The 25,712-nt window shown below is 37.7% G+C and overlaps 1 protein-coding gene across 2 annotated transcripts in view; it reads right to left on the bottom strand.

Moving 5' to 3' along the window:
• RPS6KA6 (ribosomal protein S6 kinase A6) overlaps positions 1 to 25,712 on the bottom strand; it is a 188,350-nt gene that overhangs the window by 145,127 nt on the left and 17,511 nt on the right. For both annotated transcript variants that reach the window (XM_045050812.1, XM_023249024.2), the window contains exon 2: positions 14,428 to 14,487. In XM_045050812.1, coding sequence (XP_044906747.1) covers positions 14,428 to 14,487 — 60 coding nt within the window. The remainder of the gene's footprint in view (positions 1 to 14,427; positions 14,488 to 25,712) is intronic.

Below are 25,712 nucleotides of genomic sequence, written 5' to 3' on the forward strand. Positions count from 1 at the left end.
TTTTAAACTTTTTTAATGTTTATTTTTGAGATAAAGGGGGGGGGAGGAGCAGAGAGAGAGGGAGACACAGAATCCGAACAAGGCTCCAGGCTCCAAACTGTCAGTACAGAGCCCGACGCGGGGCTCGAATTCACAAGCCATGAGATCATGACCTGAGCCAAAGTCAGATGCTTAACAAACTGAGCCATCCAGGTGCACCAAGTTCAATTCCATATTGAACACAGTACAGCAGTTTTATGCTTGAGCGCTTTAGTTTCTGCCCTGTTTAAAATCATCATTATAAACATGGGTCATGATGACATTAGTTTTTTTTAAAATGTTCATATTTAGGAAGCAACTACTCTATTCTAATTACTGTCACCAAGGAAACAACTATACTCTAGTTAGTTTCACCAACCCTAAGAATGCCTTCCAAATGAAAGAGTCTGTCGAATACCTCTTCTAATTAAAGTCCACATATGCCCATCCCTTAAAAATGTAATATGTCTTTCAATTTTTGGCAGCATTCCCATAAAATTTCCAACATGAAAATGCTACTGTATTAGAAAAGACCACTTTTCCCAGTGGATAGTCACCATAGAATATTGTTACACTGTGTCCTAATAACTCATCACCTTGTCTTTCTCTCCCACTAGACCATGAGTTGCCTGAATGCAGGTATTAATCATACTCATCTCTGCATTGCTAATGCTTAGCACGATATTTGTTTGATTTTATGGGAGCAGACATCCAAAGAAATCCACCCAATTTCATAACAAGGGCATGAAGAAAAACATTTTTTCAGTATAGTTGACACAAAATGTTACATTAGTTTCAGGCATACAAGGTAGGATTCAACTATTCTGTATGATATCCTATGTTTACCGCAAGTGTAGATCCCATCTGTCACCATAGAAAGCTATTATAGTACCATTGACTATATTCCCTGTGCTGTAGATCTTATTCCCATGACTTATTCATTCTGTAACTGAAAGCCTGCATCTCTGACTCCACCTCACCCATTTTGCCCATCGATTAGCTCCCCTCCCTTTTGGCAACCATCAGCTTATTCTCACTTGTAAAAAGAAAGATTTTAAAGATAAATTAACTAGTAAGAAGCCTCAAAATTATTTTTAAATACCATTTAAAAAAACAGAAAAATATGTGTCCAGAATTATTTTTTTAATACTTAAAGGAAATAGGCAAACAGGAAATTCATTCTGGATAATGGATAATGTCGTTTTGAATACAAGTGCCTTTATTTCTAAATTTAATTAAATACGCATTTTTCCTTAGAGTGTGAGGAATATAAATAAACATTTTTCCAGATTACCCATGGTCAGTAGTTTTATTACACTGTGTGGTACTCAATACAAATGAAGAGCATAATGACACCAGAATCTGTATTTTTTTTTAAATCCTGATATTAACTTGCTAATTGGCCATCTGTCTTCTCTAATAAAAATATAACTCCCCAGGCAAACAACTACTATGCATTATATTACTAAATTATGGATAGTTTGCCTTTAAATAGACAGTAGCTTACAATGCCCTAGCTGCTAATAAAAATTAATAGTAAAATAATTTTTTTCATTTTTTAAATATGAAATTTATTGTCAAATTGGTTTCCATACAACACCCAGTGCTCATCCCAAAAGGTGCCCTCCTCAATACCCATCACCCACCCTCCCCTCCCTCCCACCCCCCATCAAACCTCAGTTTGTTCTCAGTTTTTAACAGTCTCTTATGCTTTGGCTCTCTCCCACTCTAACTTCTTTTTTTTTTCCTTCCCCTCTCCCATGGGTTTCTGTTAAGTTTCTCAGGATCCACATAAGAGTGAAAACATATGATATCTGTCTTTCTCTGTATGGCTTATTTCACTTAGCATCACACACTGGAGTTCCATCCACGTTGCTACAAAGGGCCATATTTCATTCTTTCTCATTGCCACGTAGTACTCCATTGTGTATATAAACCACAATTTCTTTATCCATTCATCAGTTGATGGACATTTAAGCTCTTTCCATAATTTGGCTATTGTTGAGAGTGCTGCTATAAACATTGGGGTACAAGTGCCCCTATGCATCAGTACTCCTGTATCCCTTGGGTAAATTCCTAGCAGTGTTATTGCTGGGTCATAGGGTAGGTCTATTTTTAATTTTCTGAGGAACCTCCACACTGCTTTCCAGAGTGGTTGCACCAATTTGCATTCCCACCAACAGAGGAAGAGGGTTCTCGTTTCTCCACATCCTCTCCAGCATTTATAGTCTCCTGATTTGTTCACTTTGGCCACTCTGCCTGGCATGAGGTGATTCTGAGTGTGGTTTTGATTTGTATTTCCCTGATGAGGAGCGACGTTGAGCATCTTTTCATGTGCCTGTTGGCCATCTGGATGTCTTCTTTAGAGAAGTGTCTATTCATGTTTTCTGCCCATTTCTTCACTGGGTTATTTGTTTTTTGGGTGTGGAGTTTGGTGAGCTCTTTATAGATTTTGGATACTAGCCCTTTGTCTGATATGTCATTTGCAAATATCTTTTCCCATTCCGTTGGTTGCCTTTCAGTTTTGTTGGTTGTTTCCTTTGCTGTGCAGAAGCTTTTTATCTTCGTAAGGTCACAGTAGTTCATTTATGCTTTTAATTCCCTTGCCTTTGGGGATGTGTCGAGTAAGAGATTGCTACGGCTGAGGTCAGGGAGGTCTTTTTCTGCTTTCTCCTCTAGGGTTTTGATGGTTTCCTGTCTCACATTCAGATCCTTTATCCATTTTAAATTTATTTTTGTGAATGGTGTAAGAAAGTGGTCTAGTTTCATTCTTCTACATGTTTATGTCCAGTTTTCCCAGCACCATTTGTTAAAGAGACTGTCTTTTTTCTATTGGATATTTTTTCCTGCTTTGTCAAAGATGAGTTGGCCATACTTTTGTGGGTCTAGTTCTGGGGTTTTTATTCTATTCCATTGGTCTATGTGCCTGTTTTTGTGCAATACCATGCTGTCTTGATGATTACAGCTTTGTAGTAGAGGCTAAAGTCTGGGATTGTGATGCCTCCTGCTTTGGTCTTCTTCTCCAAAATTACTTTGGCTACTCGGGACCTTTGTGGTTCCATACAAATTTTAGGATTGCTTGTTCTAGTTTCGAGAAGAATGCTGGTGCAATTGTGATTGGGATTGCATTCAATGTGTAGATAGTTTTGGGTAGTATTGACATTTTAACAATATTTATTCTTCCAATCCATGAGCACGGAATGTTTTTCTATTTCTTTATATCTTCTTCAATTTCCTTCATAAGCTTTCTATAGCTTTCAGCATACAGATCTTTGACATCTTTGGTAAGATTTATTCCTAGGTATTTTATGCCTCTTGGGGCAATTGTGAATAGGATCAGTTTCTTTATTTGTATTTCCCTTGCTTCATTATTAGTGTGTAAATATGCAACTGATTTCTGTACATTGATTTTGTATCCAGCAACTTTGCTGAATTCATGTGTCAGTTCTAGCAGGCTTTTGCTGGAGTCTATCGGATTTTCCATGTATAATATCATGCCATCTGCAAAAAGTGAAAGATTGACTTCATCTTTGCCAATCTTGATGCCTTTGATTTCCTTTTGTTTTCTGATTGCTGATGCTAGAACTTCCAACACTATGTTAAACAACAGAGGTGAGAGTCGACATCCCTGTCGTGTTCTGAATCTCAGGGGGAAAGCTCTCGGTTTTACCCCATTGAGGATGATATTAACTGTGGGCTTTTCATAAATGGCTTTGATGATGTTTAAGTATGTTCCTTCTATCCCAACATTCTCAACGGTATTTATTAAGAAAGGATGCTGAATTTTGTCAAATATTTTTTCTGCATCAATTGACAGGATCATATGGTTCTTTTCTTTTCTTTTCTTTTCTTTTTTCTTTTCTTTTTTTCTTTATTAAGGTGAGGTATCACATTGATTGATTTGCGAATGTTGAACCATCCCTGCATCCCAGGAATGAATCCCACTTGATCATGGTGAATAATTCCTTTTATATGCTGTTGAATTCGATTTCTCGTATCTTATTGAGAATTTTTGCATCCATATTCATCAGGGATCTTGGCCTGTAGTTCTCTTTTTTTTTTTACTGGGTCTCTGACTGGTTTAGGAATCAAAGTAATGCTGGATTCATAGAATGAGTCTGGAAGTTTTCCTTCCCTTTCTATTTTTTAGAATAGCTTGAGAAGGATAGGTATTATCTCTGCTTTAAATGTCTGGTAGAATTCCCCTGGGAAGTCATCTTCCCATCTGGTCCTGCACTCCTATTTGTTGGGAGATTTTGACAACTGATTCAATTTCTTCACTGGTTATGGGTCTGTTCAAATTTTCTATTTCTTCCTGTTTGAGTTTTCGAAGTGTGTGGGTGCTTAGGAATTTGTCCATTTCTTCCAGGTTGACCCGTTTGTTGGCATATAATTTTTCATGGTATTCCTTGATAATTGCTTGTATCTCTGAGAGACTGGTTGTAATAATTCCTTTTCCATTCATGATTTTATATATTTGGGTCATCTTCCTTTTCTTTTTGAGAAGCCTGGCTAGAGGTTTATCAATTTTGTTTATTTTTTCAAAAAAAAAAAAAACAACTCTTGGTTTCATTGATCTGCTCTACAGGTTTTTTTTTTTTTTGATTCTATATTGTTTATTTCTGCTCTAATCTTTATTATTTCTCTTCTTCTGCTGGGTTTGGGGTTCTTTGCTGTTCTGCTTCTATTTCCTTCAGGTGTGCTGTTAGATTTTGTATTTGAGATTATTTCTTGTTTCTTGAGATAGTCCTGGATTGCAAAGTATTTTCCTCTCAGGACTGCCTTTGCTGCATCCCAAAGCGTTTGGATTGTTGTATTTTCACTTTCATTTGATTCCATATATTTTTCAAATTTCTTCTCTAATTGCCTGGTTGACCCACTCATTCTTTAGTAGGGTGTTCGTTAACCTCCATGCTTTTGGAGGTTTTCCAGGCTTTTTCCTGTGGTTGATTTCTTTTTTTTTATTTTTTTTTAATTTTTTAATGTTTATTTATTTTTTTTTTTTGAGACAGAGAGAGACACAGCATGAGCAGGGAAGGGGCAAAGAGAGAGGGAGACACAGAATGTGAAGCAGGCTCCAGGCTCTGAGCTGTAAGCACAGAGCCCGAAGCGGGGCTCGAACTCACGAACTGTGGAGATCATGACCTGAGCCGAAGTCGGACGCTTAACCCACTGAGCCACCCAGGCACCCCTCCTGTGGTTGATTTCAAGCTTCATAGCATTGTGGTCTGAAAGTATGCATGGTATGATCTCAATTCTTGTATACTTATGAAGGGCTGTTTTGTGACCCAGTGTGTTATCTATCTTGGAGAATGTTCCATGTGCACTCGAGAAGAAAGTATATTTTGTTGCTTTGGAATGCAGAGTTCTAAATACATCTGTCAAGTCCATCTGATCCAACGTATCATTCAGGGCCCTTGTTTCTTTATTGATCCTGTGTCTAGATGATCTCTCCATTGTTGTAAGTGGAGTATTAAAGTCTCCTGCAATTACCACATTCTTATCAATCAGATTGCTTATGTTTGTGATTGTTTTATATATTTGGGGACTCCCGTATTTGGCGCATAGACATTTATAATTGTTAGCTCTTCCTGATGGATAGACCCTGTAATTATTATATAATGCCCTTCTTCATCTCTTGTTGCGGCCTTTAATTGAAACTCTAGCTTTTCTGATGTAAGTATGGCTACCCCAGTTTTCTTTTGACTTCCAGTAGAATGATAGATAGTTCTCCATCCCCTCAGTTTCAATCTGAAAGTGTCCTAAGGTCTACAATGAGTCTCTTGTAGACAGCAAATAGATGGGTCTTGGTTTTGTTTTGTTTTTTCCATTCTGATACCCTATGTCTTTTGGTTGGAGCATTTAGTCCATTTACATTCAGTGTTATTATAGAAAGATATGGGTTTAGAGTCATTGTGATGTCTGTATGTTTTATGCTTGTAGTGATGTCTCTAGTACCTTGTCTCACAGGGTCCCCCTTAGGATCTCTTGTAGGGCTGGTTTAGTGGTGACAAATTCCTTCAGTTTTTGTTTATTTGGGAAGACCTTTATCTCTCCTTCTATTCTAAATGACAGATTTGCTGGATAAAGGATTCTTGGCTGCATATTTTTTCTGTTCATCACATTGAATATTTCCTGCCATTCCTTTCTGGCCTGCCAAGTTTCAGTAGATAAATCCGTCACGAGTCTTATCCATCTCCCTTTATATGTTAGAGCCTGTTTATACCTAGCTGCTTTCAGAATTTTCTCTTTATCCTTGTATTTTGCCAGTTTCACTATGATATGTTGTGCAGAAGATTGATTCAAGTTACATCTGAATGCAGTTCGTTGTGCCTCTTGGATTTCAATGCCTTCTTCCTTCCCCAGATCAGGGAAGTTCTCAGCTATGGTTTCTTCAAATACACCTTCAGCTCTTTCCCTCTCTCTTCCTCTTCTGAAATCCCAATTATGCGTATGTTATTATGTTTAATTGTGTGACTTAGTTCTCTAATTCTCCCCTCATACTCCTGGATTCTTTTATCTCTCTTTTTCTCAGCTTCCTCTTTTTCATAATTTTATTTTCTAACACCTAACTCTCCTCTACCTCTTGAATCCGAGCTGTGGTTGCCTCCATTTTATTTTGCACCTCATTTATGGCATTTTTTAGCTCCTCCCGACTACTTCTTAATCCCTTGATCTCTGTAGTAATAGATTCTCTGTTGTCCTCTATGCTTTTTTCAAGCCCAGCCATTAATTTTATGACTATTATTTTAAATTCATTTTCTGTTACATTGCTTAAATCGTTTTTGATCAGTTCATTAGCTGTCACTACTTCCTGGAGTTTCTTCTGAGATGAATTCTTCCATTTCGTCATTTTGGATAGACCCTGGAGTGGCACAGAACAGCAGGGCTCTTCCTCTGTGCTGTCTTGAGTAACTTGCATTGGTGGGCGGGGACACAGTCAGACCCAATGTCTGCCCCCAGCCCACCACTGGGGCCACAGTCAGACTGCTGTGTACCTTATCTTCCCCTCTCCCAGGGGTAGGACTCACTGCGGAGTGGTGTGGCCCTTGTCTGGGCTACTTGCACACTGCCAGGCTTGTGGTGCTGCTTCTATGGGATCTGGTGTAGTAGCGGGGGGGGGGGGGGAGAATCCACAGGGTGCACAGGGGTGGGAGGGGCATACTCAGCTCATTTTGCCTTTGGTGGTCCACTTCAGAAGGGGCCCTGTGGCACTGGGAGGGAGGCAGATCCGTCACAGGGATGGATCCACAGAAACACAATGTTGGGTGTTTGCGTGGTGCAAGCAAGTTCAGTGACGGAAACTGGTTGCCTTTGGGATTTTGGCTGGGGATGGGCGAAGGAGATGGTGCTGGTGAGCACCTTTGTTCTCCACGAATCTGAGCTCTGTCCTCTGGGGGTCAACAACTCTCCCTCCCATTGTCCTCTAGCCTCCCCCACTCTCAGAGCAGAGCTATTGACTTATAATATTCCAGATGTGAAGTCCCACTGGCTGTCAGAACACACTCCGTCTGGCCCCTCCACTTTTGCAAGCCAGACTCGGGGGCTCTTTCTTGCCAGGTGGGCTGGCTGTCCCTCCACCGCCCCGGCTCCTTCCCATCTGTCCATGTACTGCGCAACACCTCTCAGTCCTTCCTACCCTTTCCGTGGGCCTCTCATCTATGCTTGGCTCCAGAGAGTCCATTCTGCTAGTCTTCTGGTGGTTTTCTGGGTTATTTAGTCAGATGTGGGTGGAATCTAATTGGTCAGCAGGACGTGGTGAGCCCAGCTTCCTCCTACGCTGCCATCTTCCTCTTCTTCATCAATAAATATTTATTTAATACACATGTTTGAGTCTCACCCTCAGAGATTATGGTCCAGTAGAACTAGGGTGAGACCTAGCATTTTCTAAAACCTCCCCAGATGATTCTGATACATGATCAGTACTGAAAAAAGTTATTTAGGTGTTTCTAAGATATACTTATATGGGTATATATAGATACACAAATACACACATACATCCACAGCTACTTATTACAGAAGTGTTTTATATTTTGTATGTACTAGCTCTTTTTATTGTGAAATCATGACACCCTCTGTGTCATCATTTGTAATATCAGTCTTATTTCATCTACTCCCCACCCTAGTCTTGTCTATTGCTTAACATGTCTCAGCCTCACCAAGGCTATACTTATTGATGTTTACTATTAAAACATTTTTGTGCCATCTGCAGCCCTTTTCCCTTCCACTACTTCACTTTCTTCTGTTTCTTCACTATTCCAAAAGCTTGAGACTGGAAGCATTCTAGCCTGAAATAAGATAGTGATGTACCTATCAGCAATCCATTTGTTTTCTCTTAGGAATGAATCATCTTCAAAAAATGTTATTTATTCTGGTACAATGAAGTCATGATATATTACATAATCTTCCCATTTATACAGTCTTTTCTCTTTAATCATTCACTCATTCAGATAAATCAACATTTAAGGAACATACACTATGTATTAGGTACAGTGCTACACATTGGGAATACAGGATAAAATGTAGACTTGAGGATAACATTTTTTTGTCTTATATATCACATTCCCTAATGAAACAAAAGGGTATACTATACATTATGGGCTAAATCTTTTCCCCTCAAAACTCATGTGCTAAAGTCTTAACCCCCAGTACCTCAGAATGACTATTTGGAGACAGGGCCTTTAAAAAGGTAATTAACGTAAAATAAGGTCATTAGGATGGACCCAATCCTAATCCAATATTACTGGTATTCTCATAAGAAAAGGAGATTAGGAAACAGACACATAAAGGATGAGGCACAGCACGAAGACAGCCATCTATAAACCAAGGGTTTGAAATTTTTAAAAAACCAAGGAGAGTGGCCTCAGAAGAAACCAGCTCTGCCAACACCTTGATCTTGAACTTCTAGCCTCCATAATTGTGATAAAATAAATTTGTCGTTTAAGTTACTTAGCCTGTAGTATTTAGTTATGGCAGCCCTTGCAAACTTATACAAAGTACCTAATCATAGTTGATCTGTGTAAAGACAGTTGCTACTGTGAAATTAAGATTTAATAACTTTGAAATAGGAACCACTATTCTTTCCAACACCATATGAAAAAATTTGGTGATTTTTTAAAATATCATAGTAATTGTTGATAAATACAAAAATTATGAATGCTCAGTCACAACCAAAATAGTATGCTCTGATATCTATAATCTGTGATCATCTTTTTAATTCAGGGGTCAACAATGTTATAACACTGGAAAAATATACTGATATAGTTCAAAATGAACTTCTAAGTACACTACTGCTCCATTCATTTGAAAACCAATTTCAAATCATCTGTTAATGAGAAAGAAAAGTTAATGACAATCTATTAGAAATTCATACTATATAATTCTATTACAACAGTTTCCTTGGACTATGGAACTAAACATAGATACCTCCAGAAAAGAGGTCAAAAGAAAAGGGATGAACTTAGGAAGTATAATGCTAAGTGAAGCAAGTCAGTTAGAAAAAGACAAATACCGTATTATTTCACTCATATGTGGAATTTAATAAACAATACAAAGGAGCATGGGGAAAGAGAGAGAGAGAGAGAGAGAGAGAGAGAGAGAATGAGATAGAGAGAGAGAGAGAAGCCAAAAAACAGATGCTAAACTATTAAGAAAAAACTGATGGTTACCAGAGGGGAGGTGGGGGGGGGAGGATGGTTGAAACAGGTGGTGAAGATTAAGGAGTATAATGGGGCACCTGGGTGGTTCAGTCAGTTAAGTGTCCAACTTAGGCTCAGGTCATGATCTCACAGCTCGTGAGTTTGAGCCCCAGGTCGGGCTCTGTGCTAACAGCTCAGAGCTTAGAGGGTGCCCTGGATTCTGTGTCTCTCCCTCTCTCTGTCCCTCCCGTGTTCATGCTGTCTCCTTCAGTCTCTCAATAATGAATAAACTTAAAAAAAAGATTAAGGAGTATAATTGTCATGATGAGCCCTGGATGATGTATAGAATTGTTGACTCGCTATATTGTACACTTGAAACGAATATAACACTGTATATTAACTATACTGGAATTAAATTTTTTAAACTTAAAAAGAAGAAGAATTTTAAAAGCATAAATTTGGGGGTTTTATTCAATAATGCCATATCCACCTGTCCAAACATGTGTTTTATTTGGGAGTAGATAGGCCAGTTTGATCATCAGAAAATTCCAAAAGCGTGTAGTTGTGGATTTGTTAAAATGTACATGCAGATATTTGGGAAAGCGGCTTGATGTATTTTTCTCATGAGGGTCTTCTTTCTTTATTGTGGGAAAGCGGTGAATAATCCAGGGTCACTGAAAACCAAGCGAAGTATCAGCATACTTTGAACGAAGGCTAACAGTAATAATAATGTACATGTCAAAATGCCACTAGGATAAAGAAAACATTTCAAATGATGTACATATTGAAAAGTAATTGCCAAATATTTAGGTTAGGAAAACAGTATCAATTTGTATGAATGACTGAAAACCAAAGAAGGATGGCAAACTAGTTCCCACTTGGCTTGGTTTATTCTACTTTATAGAATTATCTCTTTAGTTCCCTTATCTATAAAATTGGAATAAAACCTGCCCTATCCATTTCATATCTGGGTTAGAGAATTTTGAAAACCACAAAATGTCTATAAAAATTGAAGTCATTGAATTATTTATACTATTTATCTTTGCATCCTTTGTGGTTTAGCATGCAACTCTACCTTATATTGGCTGTCCATCAATGTTTAGTTGAACAATAATTGTTTATCTAAGAGTTTTGCATACCTGTAATACAAGGGTTTGAAATTTTTAAAAAACACTAAATGAATAAAAAACACCAACTTTCCAAGGGAAGAAAAACATTGAAGCACAGCAAGGATAAATTTTTAGAATGGGAAGAGAAATAAAGGAAGGAAAAATCCACCATAAAGAAGCAGACCCCCGAAGTTAAAAGACTTCCTACTTACAGCTATACCTGAGTTTAAGTAAAACACACTTGTAAAAGAATATTTCTTAAAGGATTCTTACGACAGACATATGTCTAGAATGGTTTTCAAAATTAGAAATGTAGGGCTTCAAAATATCAGGAAATCATTTTTTTATGTACATTTTCAGTTAAATGTAACCTTTTTATTTCTGGGTATTAAAAATATATATCAGCTTGGAGATTAAACATACTGCTGATGTACTAATGGAATAAACTAAAAAATCTAAGTGTTAAGTGAATATTCTTTTGAAATTTCTAAAATATTGGTAACATTAAAAATATGTATCTTATTTCAGGAAAAATAATCATTCCACACAAACTTTAAAAGTAAATATAAATGGATCACAAACTAGGAAATATAAGACATCTCTACTCATTTTGACAACATAAAACAATTAATTCATGTCAGTAATCTACTAAAGAAGAATTATAACACCTTTTTCTTCTAGCCTGGACACAGTTGGGAGAAGTAAGGGACTAGGTGATGAATATGGTATCAAATATCTTTTATCAGTGAGCTGTTACATAATACTTACCAAATGTGAACATTGTCTTGAGAAATGAAAAAATTAATTCTAACTAAACTAGACATATTAAAATTATACTAACTACAATTTAGTCTTGTCAATAATATGCTGGACACATACAGGAAGTTTGGGAAGCAATTTAATTAACTTTGCTTGTTTTAACTGAAGAAAAGAGATCAGATGACCATGAAAGTCTAAAGCTATGATAAGTGAGATGAAGTAGATCGGTTGTTTAAATCAATCAACCACAAAACAGCATCAGACAACATAAGCAATACCTAAGTTCAAATTTAAAGAACACTGTTTAAAGAATCTCTGCATCACAGAGCAATCTCTACAACATTCCATTATTAAACAAAAAAGAGACAGCTGCAAAAAAACACACATCTGCCAGCATCACACTAGAATAGGCAACTACATCCCCTCAAATCCTATATTTTAAACCAGTAAACAAAGATATAAATTTATATGGTTAGTGTTTCTTATCACCCACATCATTTAACTGACACAAAATGAGTACCTGAAACATTGCACAGCAAATGTACTTTGTTTTAAGTTCCAATAGCTCAGGCTATAAACTAAATCAAATCCTTGGAAGTGATTCTAGGTCTCTTATTTTCCAATAATTCAAATTTCCCTTTCTAGATACTGAAGTTGACTGTCTAATTTAGATCATATTAACATCTATCACTGTATATTTTACTGCTTTTCCATTAAAACTGTAATTCTTGACTCATCTTTAAAATTGGGAAGGCAAATATTTGACAATAACCCTATGTATATATCTATATTTTTATGTTGGCTACACATGTACTTATGTACACATGCACACACACAGTTGTTTGTTTGTTTGTTTTTTTTGTCTTCCTCCTGTGGTGTGGGGCATGGCATTTCCTTGTTAATTTATTAATACTCAAATATACCCTTCCCCACTGCCTTTTGTATTTTCTTACACTTTATGTTTTATAAACTAGTAACATAATTACAACTATGCCTCCTAGTACACATGATCTGTAATAAAGCTTTAGATGACTTTGATAGCAGCTTACATTTAATTATACTCAAAATTAACATGTTACTAATATCAAGTAAAGTGCAAAAGCCATAATGACAACATTTTACCTCTTATTAAGCAGAAGTAAGATTATTGTTACATCATCACAACCTGAAGAGACAGTGAATTTTTACATAGACTATTTCAAATAAGAGTCTTGGAGAAACCCAATTTAAATATCTCTCCTGGTCCTATCTAAAAAAATCCTCTTATAAACTAGTATCAAGGAAAAAAAAGGACATCAAGGTTGATTTTATCAATAACTAAATAAAAAAGTATGGAGCTTTCCTTATTTTCCACTTCTTTGAGTCTACACAATACACAGATGACTTAGCATGAGGCACACTGGGTCATAAGTCTTGTTTCTGCTACTGTTACTTTGATGACCTAGTATAACAACCTCTCCAAGTCTCAAAAGACTTACCTAAATATACAATGAGGTTATTATAAAATATTATCTCTGAGGCTCCTTACAGCTTAAACAGTCCATAATTCCATGAAAATATCAATTAAAATGATAATCATAAAATAAAAAAATAAATGTGGATGCCCATCTTAGACACTTCTTGAAAACTTAAGAACACTCTTCCATAAAACTAGACCTTGGGGCACCTGGCTGGCTCAGTTGGTTGTGCGTCCAACTTCGGCTCAGGTCATGATCTCAGCGTTCCTGAGTTCAAGCCCTGTTTTGGGCTCTGTGCTTATGGCTCAGAGCCTGGAGCCTATTTCAGATTTTGTATCTCCCTCTCTGTCTCTGCCCCTCTCCCTCTCATGCTCTGTCTCTCTCTCTCTCTTTCTTCCAAAAATAAATAAACATTAGGAAAAAGAAAAAGAAAACTAGACCTTCTACAATGAGAGTCTAGTATATAGGCCTGGCATTGAATGGCCTAATAGTTAAATGGTCTTTAAAATTGGTTAGAAACTTCTAGGGCACCTGGGTGGTACAGTCAGTTAAGCATCCTACTCTTGATTGCAGCTCAGGTCATGATCTCACAGTTCATGAATTCAAGCCTCATATCAGGCTCTGCACTGACATTGTGGGACTTGCTTAAGATTCTCTCTCTCTCTCTCTCTCTCTCTCTCTCTCTCTCTCTCTCTCCCCACACACACACGCTTGTATTCTCTCTCTCTCTCTCAAAATAAATGAATAAACTTAAAAAAAAAAACTAGTTAGAAACTACTTAAATAATTTATTGTAAAACTTTTTCAAAGCCAGGAAATGGATTTTAAATGATCTCAGGTTAAATATTTCTACATTAAATCTCCTTTCTACCCAAAAGTTGAGCATAACCTGATTTAGTTTAATGTAGAAGACTGTGTATTTTAGTGCTACACTTACTCATATGCTAGCAAGTAAAAATTTCATTCATTACACTAAAAATGAGTGAATTTCATGGCATGTAAATTATACCTCAATAAAATTGTTTAAAAAAAACTTCACTGGGGCCCCCCGGGTGGCTCAGTCAGTTAAGCGTCTAACTTGATTTCAGCTCAAGTCATAATCTCACAGTTCATGAGATCAAGCTCCTTATTGGGCTCCACACTGTCAGCACAGGACCTGCTTGAGATTCTCTCTCCCTTCTCTCTCTGCCCATACCCCAGCTTGTGCTCTCTCTCTGCCTCTCAAAATAAATAAATATATTTTTTTAAAAAACTGCTTCAGTTATAAAAATTTCTAACAAGAAAACTGTCTTATATTTTAAACTGCTATTATTTTATTAATAAATGAATTTGCTTATTAACTTACCTGAATAAATGTATTTAAGTGACAGAATACTTTCTCTTTTCCCATTATTCTCTTTCCTTATATTTTAAAAATGTACTATAATGAATTAATGTGAGTACTTACTTGGCAAGAATCTGCTTCTCCCTCTTCCATTGGCTCATCAACCATTTTAAGACCATCCACCTGAAAAATATTCAAATCAAAAACCAAAGTTCAGGATTACTAGAATAAGAACTAAGAAAAATATAACAACTAGGCATTTCCCATCATGATCTAACAAGATCCACTCTTACTGAAACACAAACTGACAAAAGACATATAAAAGGTATTTAGAAAAGGAAAATTAAATATGGTTTCCAGATTATTCTTGAGAATCCTTAACTTTCAGAGCTGTAGATTTCATTCCATAGTATTTAGAGCATTGCTATGATAGATTAACATATACTAACCATATGACCTTTGTGGTTTCATTAATAGTATCCCCAGCCCAACACCAAGAAGTAAATTAAAAATAGGGTGCCTGGGTGGCCCAGTAGGTTGAGCATCCGACTTCAGCTCAAGTCATGATATCATGATTCGTGAGTTTAAGCCCTGCATCGGGCTCTGTGCTGACAGCTCAGAGCCTGGAGCCTGCTTCTGATTCTGTGTCTTCCTCTCTCTCTCTGCCCATCCCCTGCTCATTCTCTGTCTCTGTCTCTCCAAAATAAATAAATGTAAAAAATATTAAAAATAGGCAGAGGATCTAAATAGACATATTTCCAAAGACATACGGAAGTTCAATAGGCACATGAAAAGATGCTCAACAGTACTAATCATCAGAAAAATGCTAGTCAAACCCACAATGAGATATCATCTCACACCAATGAGAGTGACAATTATAAAAAGACAAGAAATAAGCATTGATAAGGATGTGGAGAAAACAAAACCATTGTGTAGTGCTGGTGAAAATGTAAATTGGTGTAGTCACTGTGGAAAATAGTATAGAGGTTTCTCCAAAAATTCAAAGTAGAAATAGTATACAATCCAGCAATTCTACTTCTGGGTATTTACCTAAAGCAAAAAAAAAAAAAAAAAAAAAAAAAACACTGATTGGAAAAGATACATCCACTCCTATGTTCATTGCAGCATTACTTGCAATAGCCAAGATATGGAAGCAACCTAGGTATCCACTAGTAGATAAATGGATAAATAAGATGTGAGATACGTGTATGTATATATATATATACATATATATATATATATATATACACACATATATATATATACACATTGACTCATTTCACTTAATATAACACTCTCTAGATTCCTCCATCTTGTCATGGCCATATTTCATTCATTTTTACGGTGGAGTAATATACTATGAGTGTGTACATGGAGGAATCTAGAGAGTGTAGAATCTAAAAAGAACCAGAACAAATGAACAAACAAAACAAAACAGAAACAGACTCAAAAATACAGAGACCAAACTGGTTCTAGAGAGAGGGGAGGGATGGGGAAAATAGGTGAAAGGGATAAAAAGGTTCATAAACTTCCAGTTATGAAATAAATAAGACACAAAGATTTAATGTACAACATAAGGAATATAGTCAGTAACATTGAAATAACATTGCATGGTGACCAATGATAATTACACTTATCATGGTGAGGATTTCAAAATAAATATAAATGCCAAATCACTGTATTGTACACCTGAAATTAATATAACATTGCATGACAACTATACTTTAAACATTTTTTAAGAATAATTTTTTAAATTTCTTTCTTTCTTTTGACAGACAGAGAGAGAGAGAGAGAGAGAACAAGTGGCGAAGGGTCAGAAAGAGAGGGAGAGAGAGAATCTGAAGCAGTCTCCACACTGTCAGCACAGAGCCCAATGCGGTGCTCAAATTCACAAACGTGAGATCATGAACTGAGCTGAAATCAAGAGTCAGATGCTTAGCCAACTGAGCCATCTAGGTACCCCTAATTAAAAAAAAAATTGAAGTTCTCCCTAACCAAATATTTATGAGATGGAGGGGGGATGCCATATAAATATCTACTGTGGGGATATATTTAAAGCAAATTAAAATGGGAAGAGTTTTATGTAATTGCACTATTGTTAATTCCTTTCCTTTCTTTTAGTTCAATTAAATTTTGAGTTACTCTACAGAAGAATAAATTATAGGAAAAATATGTGTAAGTAGTGATGAAAACAAAGTTAATTTAACATACAAAGTTCAGTAGGTAATAATACTCTTCAAGCACTATTTTAGGAAAGAGTTAATTGCAGAGGACTTAGATCAGGAGTCTGATCTATGGCCCAATGGGCCAAATCTACCCCACTGTTTTTGTTGTTGTTGTTGTTTGTTTATTTGTTTTTTTGTGTGTGTGTTTTTTTGTAAATAAAATTTTACTGTAACACAGAAACATTCATTTGTGTCCATATTATCTATGGATGCTTTCTCACTGCAACAGCCGAGTTGAATAGATGAGAGTCCCCTATACTTGCAAATCCTGTAATTTTACTGTTTGTCCCTTTACAGAAAAACTCTGTCAGCTAGTGATCTAAGATATTTGAAAATTAAGCACAGCAAGATGGTCTAGAAAAAAAGAAATTTAACCACTGCCTATTTATGAATCTACAGAAAGGACAGGACAGGACAGGAAAGGAAAGGAAAGGAAGAAGGAGGGAGAGAGAGAAAGGAAGGATGGATGGAAGAAGGAAGGAAGAAAAGAAGGAAGGAAGGAAAGAAGGAAGGAAGGAAGGAAGGAAGGAAGGAAGGAAGGAAGGAAATAGAGCTTCTGGTGACAGCCAAGAAGAAATAAGTTTATTTGTCCTCTAGTTATAAATTAAAATCTCCACACAAAATACAAAAAGGACTATCTAAGGACTCTGAAATTAAATATTAACAAGCAGTTTAGGGACGGACAACACAATTCAAAGAATAACTAGTATTGTGGTGAGTTTCCTGGGTTTATTTCCAAACTTTGTCTCTTGACTTTGACCCAAGAAGAGACTGATTCATGGAACTCCAGAGTAAGAACAATATTTCCAAAAGAAACTCCGCTTATTTCAAAGAGGACCAGGAAAAGATGCACTTTTGAGCTGGTAAACAAAAAGAGAATCACAAGTTTTCTTTTTTTCCCAATTTTTTTTTGACTCCCACTCCTGATCCAAGGCAAGCCCCAATTAAGAGAAAACCTATCTGTTCAAAGAGACAAGGAAAAGAGGCCCATATGATTTTTTAAAAAGAGGGTAGGGTAATCCTTGTTATATTTTTCATGTTCTCCTTCATTTCACCCCAAAGGCAGCCCCAACAGTAGTAACCTGTGTGACATCATCAAAGACTAAAACTCAGAGAAACTCTACTTCTGGTCAGTGGAATCAGGATAAAGGGCCCATTGAACTGGAGAATTCATAGAAGAAATCATGGCAAGACAGAATTGGAAAAGGAGATCCCTAATTCTCTGTATGAACAGACACAAGTCCTTGTCTCAACAACAAATTGCATATATGTGGAACAGAATCAAACCACTGCTCAGTTCTCAAACTAACCACTGAGTTAGCACATGCAGAGTTCTGACCCAAACAATCTGAAGACATAATCAACACTGGAACCATCACACAGAGAGGGGGAGATAGAACTTGAACCTAACCAGGAAGACTATGTGCTGAAACAGTCAAAATTAACAGGCATCAATCCCAGTATAACTCCAATGTTGAAATATCTGACAAGGATCATGCAGCTATTATAAATATGCTTTTGGTTAAAAATAAACACAATTGAAAAATAAACACACTTGAGTCGAATGTTAAAAGTTATCAGCAGAAAAATATAAACTATTAAAAAAAAAAAAATGTAGAGGGGCGCCTGAGTGGCTCACTTAGTTAAGCATCTGACTTCAGCTCAGTTCATAATCTTGTGATTCATGCGTTCCTGCCTGCATTGGGCTCTGTGCTGACAACTTGGAGCCTGGAGCCTGCTTCAGATTCTGTGTCTCCCTTTCTCTCTGCCCCTCCCCTGCTCACACTCTGTCTTTCTCTCCTTCAAAAAATAAACATTTGAGAAAAGCTGTGCCTCTGCAACCAATCAGAGCCGCTTCCCCAAGCAGCTGCAGTGTCCATGTTGATGGCCCAAAGTGGAAGTCCTTAGGCAGAGCAGAAGGGGAACCTGCAGGGGGAATTCTGACAGCAACCTGTGCCTTTTCTCTGGCTGTCCGAGCATGGCCTCTGGAATCAGACCACTTAGATTAAAGTCCTAGCTTGACCACTTGCCATCTGAATGCTCTCCAGTAAGTTATTTCACTTCTCTGGGTCTCAGTTTCCTATCTGTAATAATAGTATATACCTCAGAGGATGATGATGAAGAACTAATGAGTTAACATTTGCAAACATCCCAATAGGGTGGAGACACATCTCTGCTGATCTCTCCTGTATCTGCTCTCAGGGATATACAATGTGTTACCACTGAGAATGGGCAGTAGTTAACTTCACAGCAGAGGAGAAGGTGGTGGCATAGGAGGACTCTGGGCTCACCATGTCCTGCTGATCACTTAGATTCTACCCACATCTGTCTAAATAACCCAGAAAACTGCCAGAAGACTAGCAGAACAGACTCTCCAGAGCCAAGCATAGGCAAGAGGTCCACTGAAGAGGGTAAGAAGGGCAAAGAGGTGGTGCACGTTACACGGACTGGTGGGAGGGAGCCAGGAGAGTGGAGGGGCAGCCCGCCTGGCAAGCCAGAGCCCCCAAGTCTGGCTTGGAAGAGTGCAGGGGGCAGACTGCATGAGTTCTGACAGCCAGCGGAACTTAACTACTGGAATGTTATAAGTCAAAAGCTCTGCTCGGAGAGCGGGAGGGCGAGAGAACACTGGGAGGGAGAGGTGTTGAGCCTTGAAAGACAGAGCTCAGCTCAGCGGGGAAACAGAGGCACTGGCCAGCGACATATCCCTCTCCCATCCCCCACCTGAAATCCTAAAGGGAAGCAGTTCCCATCACTAAACTTGCTTGCACTGCGCACACACCTAACACTGCTTCTGTGGATTCATCCCTCCGACGGGTCAGCCTGCCTCTTTCGAGGTGCTGCAGGGCCCCTCCTGCAGGGGACTACCAACAGCAAAGCAATGTTAAGCCTGCCCCTCCCACCCCTGTGCACCTTGCAGATCCACCCCAGCTAATACGCCAGATCCCATCAAAGCAGCACCACAAGCCTGGCAGTGTGCAAGTAGCCCAGACAGAGGCCACACCACTCTACAGTGAGTCCTGCCCCAGGGAGAGGGGAAGATAAGGTACACACCAGTCTGACTGTAGCCGCAGTGGTGGGCTGGGGGCTGACATCGGGTCTGACTGCTGCCCCACCCACCAACACAACTTACTCCATACAACACAGGGGAAGTGCTCTGCAGTTCCGTGCCACTCCAGGGACTATCCAACAGGAAGAAATGGAAGAATTCATCTCAAAAGAAACTGCAAGAAGTAGCGACAGCTAACGAATTGATCAAAAACTATTTCAGCAATATAACAGAACAAGAATTTAGAATAATAGTCAAAAATTAATTGCTGGGCTAGAAAAAAGCATAGAAGTCAGCAGAGAAACGATTGCTACAGATATCAGGGGACTAAGAAACGGTCACGAAGAGCTAAAAAAATGCAATAAATGAGATGCAGAATAAAATGGAGGTAACCACAGCTCGGACTGAAGAGGCAGAGGAGAGAATAGGTGAATTAGAAGATAACATTATGGAAAAAGAGAAAGCTGAGGAAAAGATAGATGAAAAAATCCAGGAGTATGAGGGGAGAATTAGAGAACTAAGTGATGCATTCAAACGGAACGAAGTCCCCATGATAGGAATATTAGAAGATGAAGAGAGAGAAGAGGGGGACTGAAGGTGTACTTGAAGAAACCATAGTTGAGAACTTCCCTGATGTGGGGAAGGGAAAAGGCATTGAAATACAAGAGGCACAAAGAACTCCTTCAGACGTAACTTGAATCAATCTTTGACATGACATATCATAGTGAAACTGGCAAAATACAAGGATAAAAGGAAAATTCTGAAAGCAGCTAGGGATAAACAGGCTCTAACTTACAAAGGTACACACATAAGAGTAGTGGCAGATCTATCTACTGAAACTTGGCAGGCCAGAAAGGAATGGCAGGAAATCTTCAATGTGCTGAACAGAAAAAATATGTAGCTGAGAATCCTTTATCCAGCAAATCTATAATTCAGAATATAAGGAGAAATAAAGGTCTTCCCAAACAAACAGAAACTGAAGGAAGTCATCACCAGTAAACCAGCTCTACAAGAGATGCTAAGGGGAACTCTGTGAGTGACATCTTGCAAGGACCACAAAGTACCAGAGATATCACTACAAGCATGGAACCTACAGACATCACAATGACTCTAAACCCGTATCTTTCTATAATAACACTGAATGTAAATGGACTAAATGCTCCAACCAACAGACATAGGGTATCAGAATAGATTAAAAAAAAAAAAACAAGATCCATCTATTTGCTGTCTGCAAGAGACTCATTTTAGACCTGAGGACACCTTCAAGTTGAAAGTGAGGGGATGGAGAACTATCTATCATGCTGCTGGAAGTCAAAACAAAGCTGGAGTAACATATCAGACAAACTAGACTGTAAATTAAAGGCTGTAACAAGAGATGAAGAAGGGCATTATATCATAATTACAGGGTCTATCCATCAGGAAGAGCTAACAATTATAAATGTCTATGCGCCGAATACCGGAGCCCCCAAATATATAAAACAATTACTCATAAACATAAGCAACCTTATTGATAAGAATGTGGTAATTGCAGGGGACTTTAACATCCCACTTACAGAAATGGATAGATCATCTAGACACACGGTCAATAAAGAAACAAGGGCCCTGAATGACACATTGGATCACATGGACTTGACAGATATATTTAGAACGCTGCATTCCAAAGCAACATAATATATTTGCTTCTTGAGTACACATGGAACATTCTCCAAGATAGATCACATACCGGGTCACAAAACAGCCCTTCATAAGTATACAAGTATTGAGATCATACCATGCATACTTTCAAACCACAATACTACAAAGCTTGAAATCAACCACAAGAAAAAGCCTGGAAAACCTCCAAAAGCATGGAAGTTAAAGAACACCCTACTAAATGAATGGGACAACCACGCAATTTAAAAAAATATATGGAAACAAATGAAAGTGAAAATACAACAATCCAAAAGCTTTGGGATGCAGCAAAGGCAGTCCTAACAGGAAAATACTTTGCAATCCAGGCCTATCTCAAGAAACAAGAAAAATCCCAAATACTAAATCTAACAGCACACCTGAAGGAAATAGAAGCAAAACAGCAAAGAACACCAAACCCAGCAGAAGAAGAGAAATAATAAAGATTAGAGCAGAAATAAACAATATAGAATCTAAAAAAACTATAGAGCAGATGAATGAAACCAAGAGTTTTTTTTTTTTTTTTTGAAAAAATAAACAAAGCTGATAAACCTCTAGCCAGGCTTCTCAAAAAGAAAAGGAAGATGACCCAAATATATAAAATCATGAATGAAAAAGGAATTATTACAACCAATCCTTCAGAAATACAAGCAATTATCAAGGAATACTATGAAAAATTATATGCCAACAAACGGGTCAACCTGGAAGAAATGGACAAATTCCTAAGCACCCGCACATTTTGAAAACTCAAACAGGAAGAAATGGAAAATTTGAACAGACCCATAACCAGCGAAGAAATTGAATCAGTTGTCAAAATCTCCCAACAAATAGGAGTCCAGGACCAGATGGGAAGATGACTTCCCAGGGGAATTCTACCAGACATTTAAAGCAGAGATAATACCTATCCTACCCAAGCTATTCCAAAAAATAGAAAGGGAAGGAAAACTTCCAGACTCATTCTATGAATCCAGCATTACTTTGATTCCTAAACCAGACAGAGACCCAGAAAAAAAAAAAAAAAAAGAGAGAGAGAGAACTACAGGCCAAGATCTCTGATGAATATGGATGCAAAAATTCTCAATAAGATACTAGCAAATCGAATTCAACAGCATATAAAAAGAATTATTCACCATGATCAAGTGGGATTCATTACTGGGATGCTGGGCTCATTCAACATTCACAAATCAATCAACGTAATACATCACATTAATAAAACAAAAGAAATGAACCATATGATCCCGTCAATCGATGCAGTAAAAGCATTTGACAAAATTCAGCATCCTTTCTTAATAAAAACCCTTGAGAAAGTTGCGATAGAAGGAACATACGTAAACATCATAAATGCCATTTATGAAAAGCCCACAGCTCATATCATCCTCAATGGGGAAAAACGGAGCTTTCTCCCTGAGATCAGGAAACATCAGGGATAACCACTCTCACCGCTGTTGTTTAACATAGTGTTGGAAGGTCTAGCATCAGCAATCAGACAACAAAAGGAAACCAAAGGCATCAAAATTGGCAAAGATGAAGTCAAGCTTTCACTTTTTGCAGATGACATGATATTATACATGGAAAACCCGAGAGACTCGGGTACATGAATTCATGAATTCATGCAAATTCAGCAAAGTCGCAGGATACAAAATGAATTCAGCAAAGTCGCAGGATACAAAATCAATGTACAGAAATCAGTTGCATTCTTACTACACTAAAAATGAAGCAACAGAAAGGCAAATAAAGAAACTGACCCCATTCACAATTGCACTAAGAATCATAAAATACCTAGGAATAAACCTAACCAAAGATGTAAAAGATCTGTATGTTGAAAACTATAGAAACTTTATGAAGGAAATTGAAGAAGATATAAAGAAATGGAAAAATATTCCATGCTCATGGATTGGAAGAATAAATATTGCTAAAATGTCAACATTACACAAAGCTATCTACACATTCAACGCAATCCCAATCAAAATTGTACTAGATATCTTTGCAAAGCTAGAACAAGCAATCCTAAAATTTGTATGGAACCACAAAAAACCCCGAATAGCCAAAGAATTTTGAAGAAGACCAAAGCGGGAGGTATCACAATCCCAGACTTTAGCCTCTACTACAAAGCTGTAATCATCAAGACAGCATGGTATTGGAACAAAAACAGACACATAGACCAATGGAATAGAATAGAAACCCCAGAACTAGACCCACAAACGTATGGCCAACTACTCTTTGACAAAGCAGGAAAGAACATCCAATGGAAAAAAGACAGTCTCTTTAACAAATGGTGCTGGGAGAACTGGACAGCAACATGCAGAAGGTTGAAACTAGACCACTTTCTCACACCATTCACAAAAATAAACTCAAAATGGATAAAGGACCTGAATGTGAGACAGAAAACCATCAAAACCCTAGAGGAGAAAGCAGGAAAAGACCTCTCTGACCTCAGCCGTAGCAATCTCTTACTCGACACATCCCCAAAGGCAAGGGAATTAAAAGCAAAAATGAATTAATGGGATCTTATGAAGATAAAAAGCTTCTGCACAGCAAAGGAAACAACCAACAAAACTAAAAGGCAACCAACGGAATGGGAAAAGATATTTGCAAATGACATATCGGACAAAGGGCTAGTATCCAAAATCTATAAAGAGCTCACCAAACTCCACACCCGAAAAACAAATAACCCAGTAAAGAAATGGGCAGAAAACGTGAATAGACACTTCTCTAAAGAAGACATCCGGATGGCCAACAGGCACATGAAAATATGCTCAACGTCGCTCCTCATCAGGGAAATACAAATCAAAACCACACTCAGATATCACCTCATGCCAGTCAGAGTGGCCAAAATGAACAAATCAGGAGACTATGGATGCTGGAGAGGATGTGGAGAAACGGGAACCCTCTTGCACTGTTGGTGGGAATGCAAACTGGTGCAGCCACTCTGGAAAACAGTGTGGAGGTTCCTCAGAAAATTAAAAATAGACCTACCCTATGACCCAGCAATAACACTGCTAGGAATTTACCCAAGGGATACAGGAGTACTGATGCATAGGGGCACTTGTACCCCAATGTTTATAGCAGCACTCTCAACAATAGCCAAATTATGGAAAGAGCCTAAATGTCCATCAACTGATGAATGGATAAAGAAATTGTGGTTTATATACACAATGGAGTACTACATGGCAATGAGAAAGAACGAAATATGGCCCTGTGTAGCAACGTGGATGGAACTGGAGAGTGTGATGCTAAGTGAAATAAGCCATACAGAGAAAGACAGATACCATATGTTTTCACTCTTATGTGGATCCTGAGAAACTTAACAGAAACCCATGGGGGAGGGGAAGGAAAAAAAAAAAACAGGTTAGAGTGGGAGAGAGCCAAAGCATAAGAGATGTTAAAAACTGAGAACAAACTGAGGGTTGATGGGGGGTGGGAGGGAGGGTAGGGTGGGTGATGGGTATTGAGGAGGGCACCTTTGGGATGAGCACTGGGTGTTGTATGGAAACCAATTTAACAATAAATTCCATATATTGAAAAAGAAAAAAAGAAAATAGTCTATTAATCACAGCAAAATATATTTCTCTTCTCCACTTTTTCCCTTTCTTTCTTTACTCTTCCCCATCATGTAGCTCTTCCTTCCCCTCCTCCCTCTTCTCCTTCCCCTCCTCCCTCTTCTCCCTTCCCCTTCTCCTTTTCTTTCCCTCTTTTCTGGTTCATCTTTAGAAAAGGAACCATAAGGGCTCCGGATAATAGTATGGCCCAATAAACAGTTAAAAAATGCTATATTGTTAATATACATGATTTTAGAGCCTAATTTTTTTTTCTGGATTTCATATGGAAGGTTTACTTGATGACATCTTAATGTAAGCATAGTGCAATGTGTTAAGTTATTAGTACCAGATATTACATCTAGCAGCATTAAGTACTGCAAGGTTTAAAATTAAGAAATGTTATGTTTGCTTTATGGTCTTTGTTTTCATGCTTAATGTGAATAAAAGGTTGTCATTTGGTATCTCATTTCACATTTAAAAACAAAAAAAGTGAGAATAACCTGAGGGTTGATGGGGGTGGGAGGGAGGGGAGGGTGGGTGATGGGTATTGAGGAGGGCACCTTTTGGGATGAGCACTGGGTGTTGTATGGAAACAAATTTGACAATAAATTTCATATATTGAAAAAAATAAAATAAAATAAAATAAAAGGTAAATAAATAATTTGGAACATCACAAAAAAATAAATAAATAAAATTGCACTATCACTATAATAGCCATTTATGTTTTCTGCCATATTTTAGCACATACTTCAGCAAGCTGGAGATGAAATATACATAATCAAGTATCATTGAATTGAGAACTACCACTGGCTACTTGAAGGGCGACTTGCTAATCCAGAAAACCAACCTATAGAAACCTGATTATTTCAACATCAATGCAGTAAGTTCAAAGAACTAAGAAACCCAAATTCAAAGGCAATCCATTAGTAA

This window comes from Felis catus, chromosome X, assembly GCF_018350175.1.
Source record: "Felis catus isolate Fca126 chromosome X, F.catus_Fca126_mat1.0, whole genome shotgun sequence".
In the NCBI taxonomy this organism is placed as follows: Eukaryota; Metazoa; Chordata; class Mammalia; order Carnivora; family Felidae; genus Felis; species Felis catus.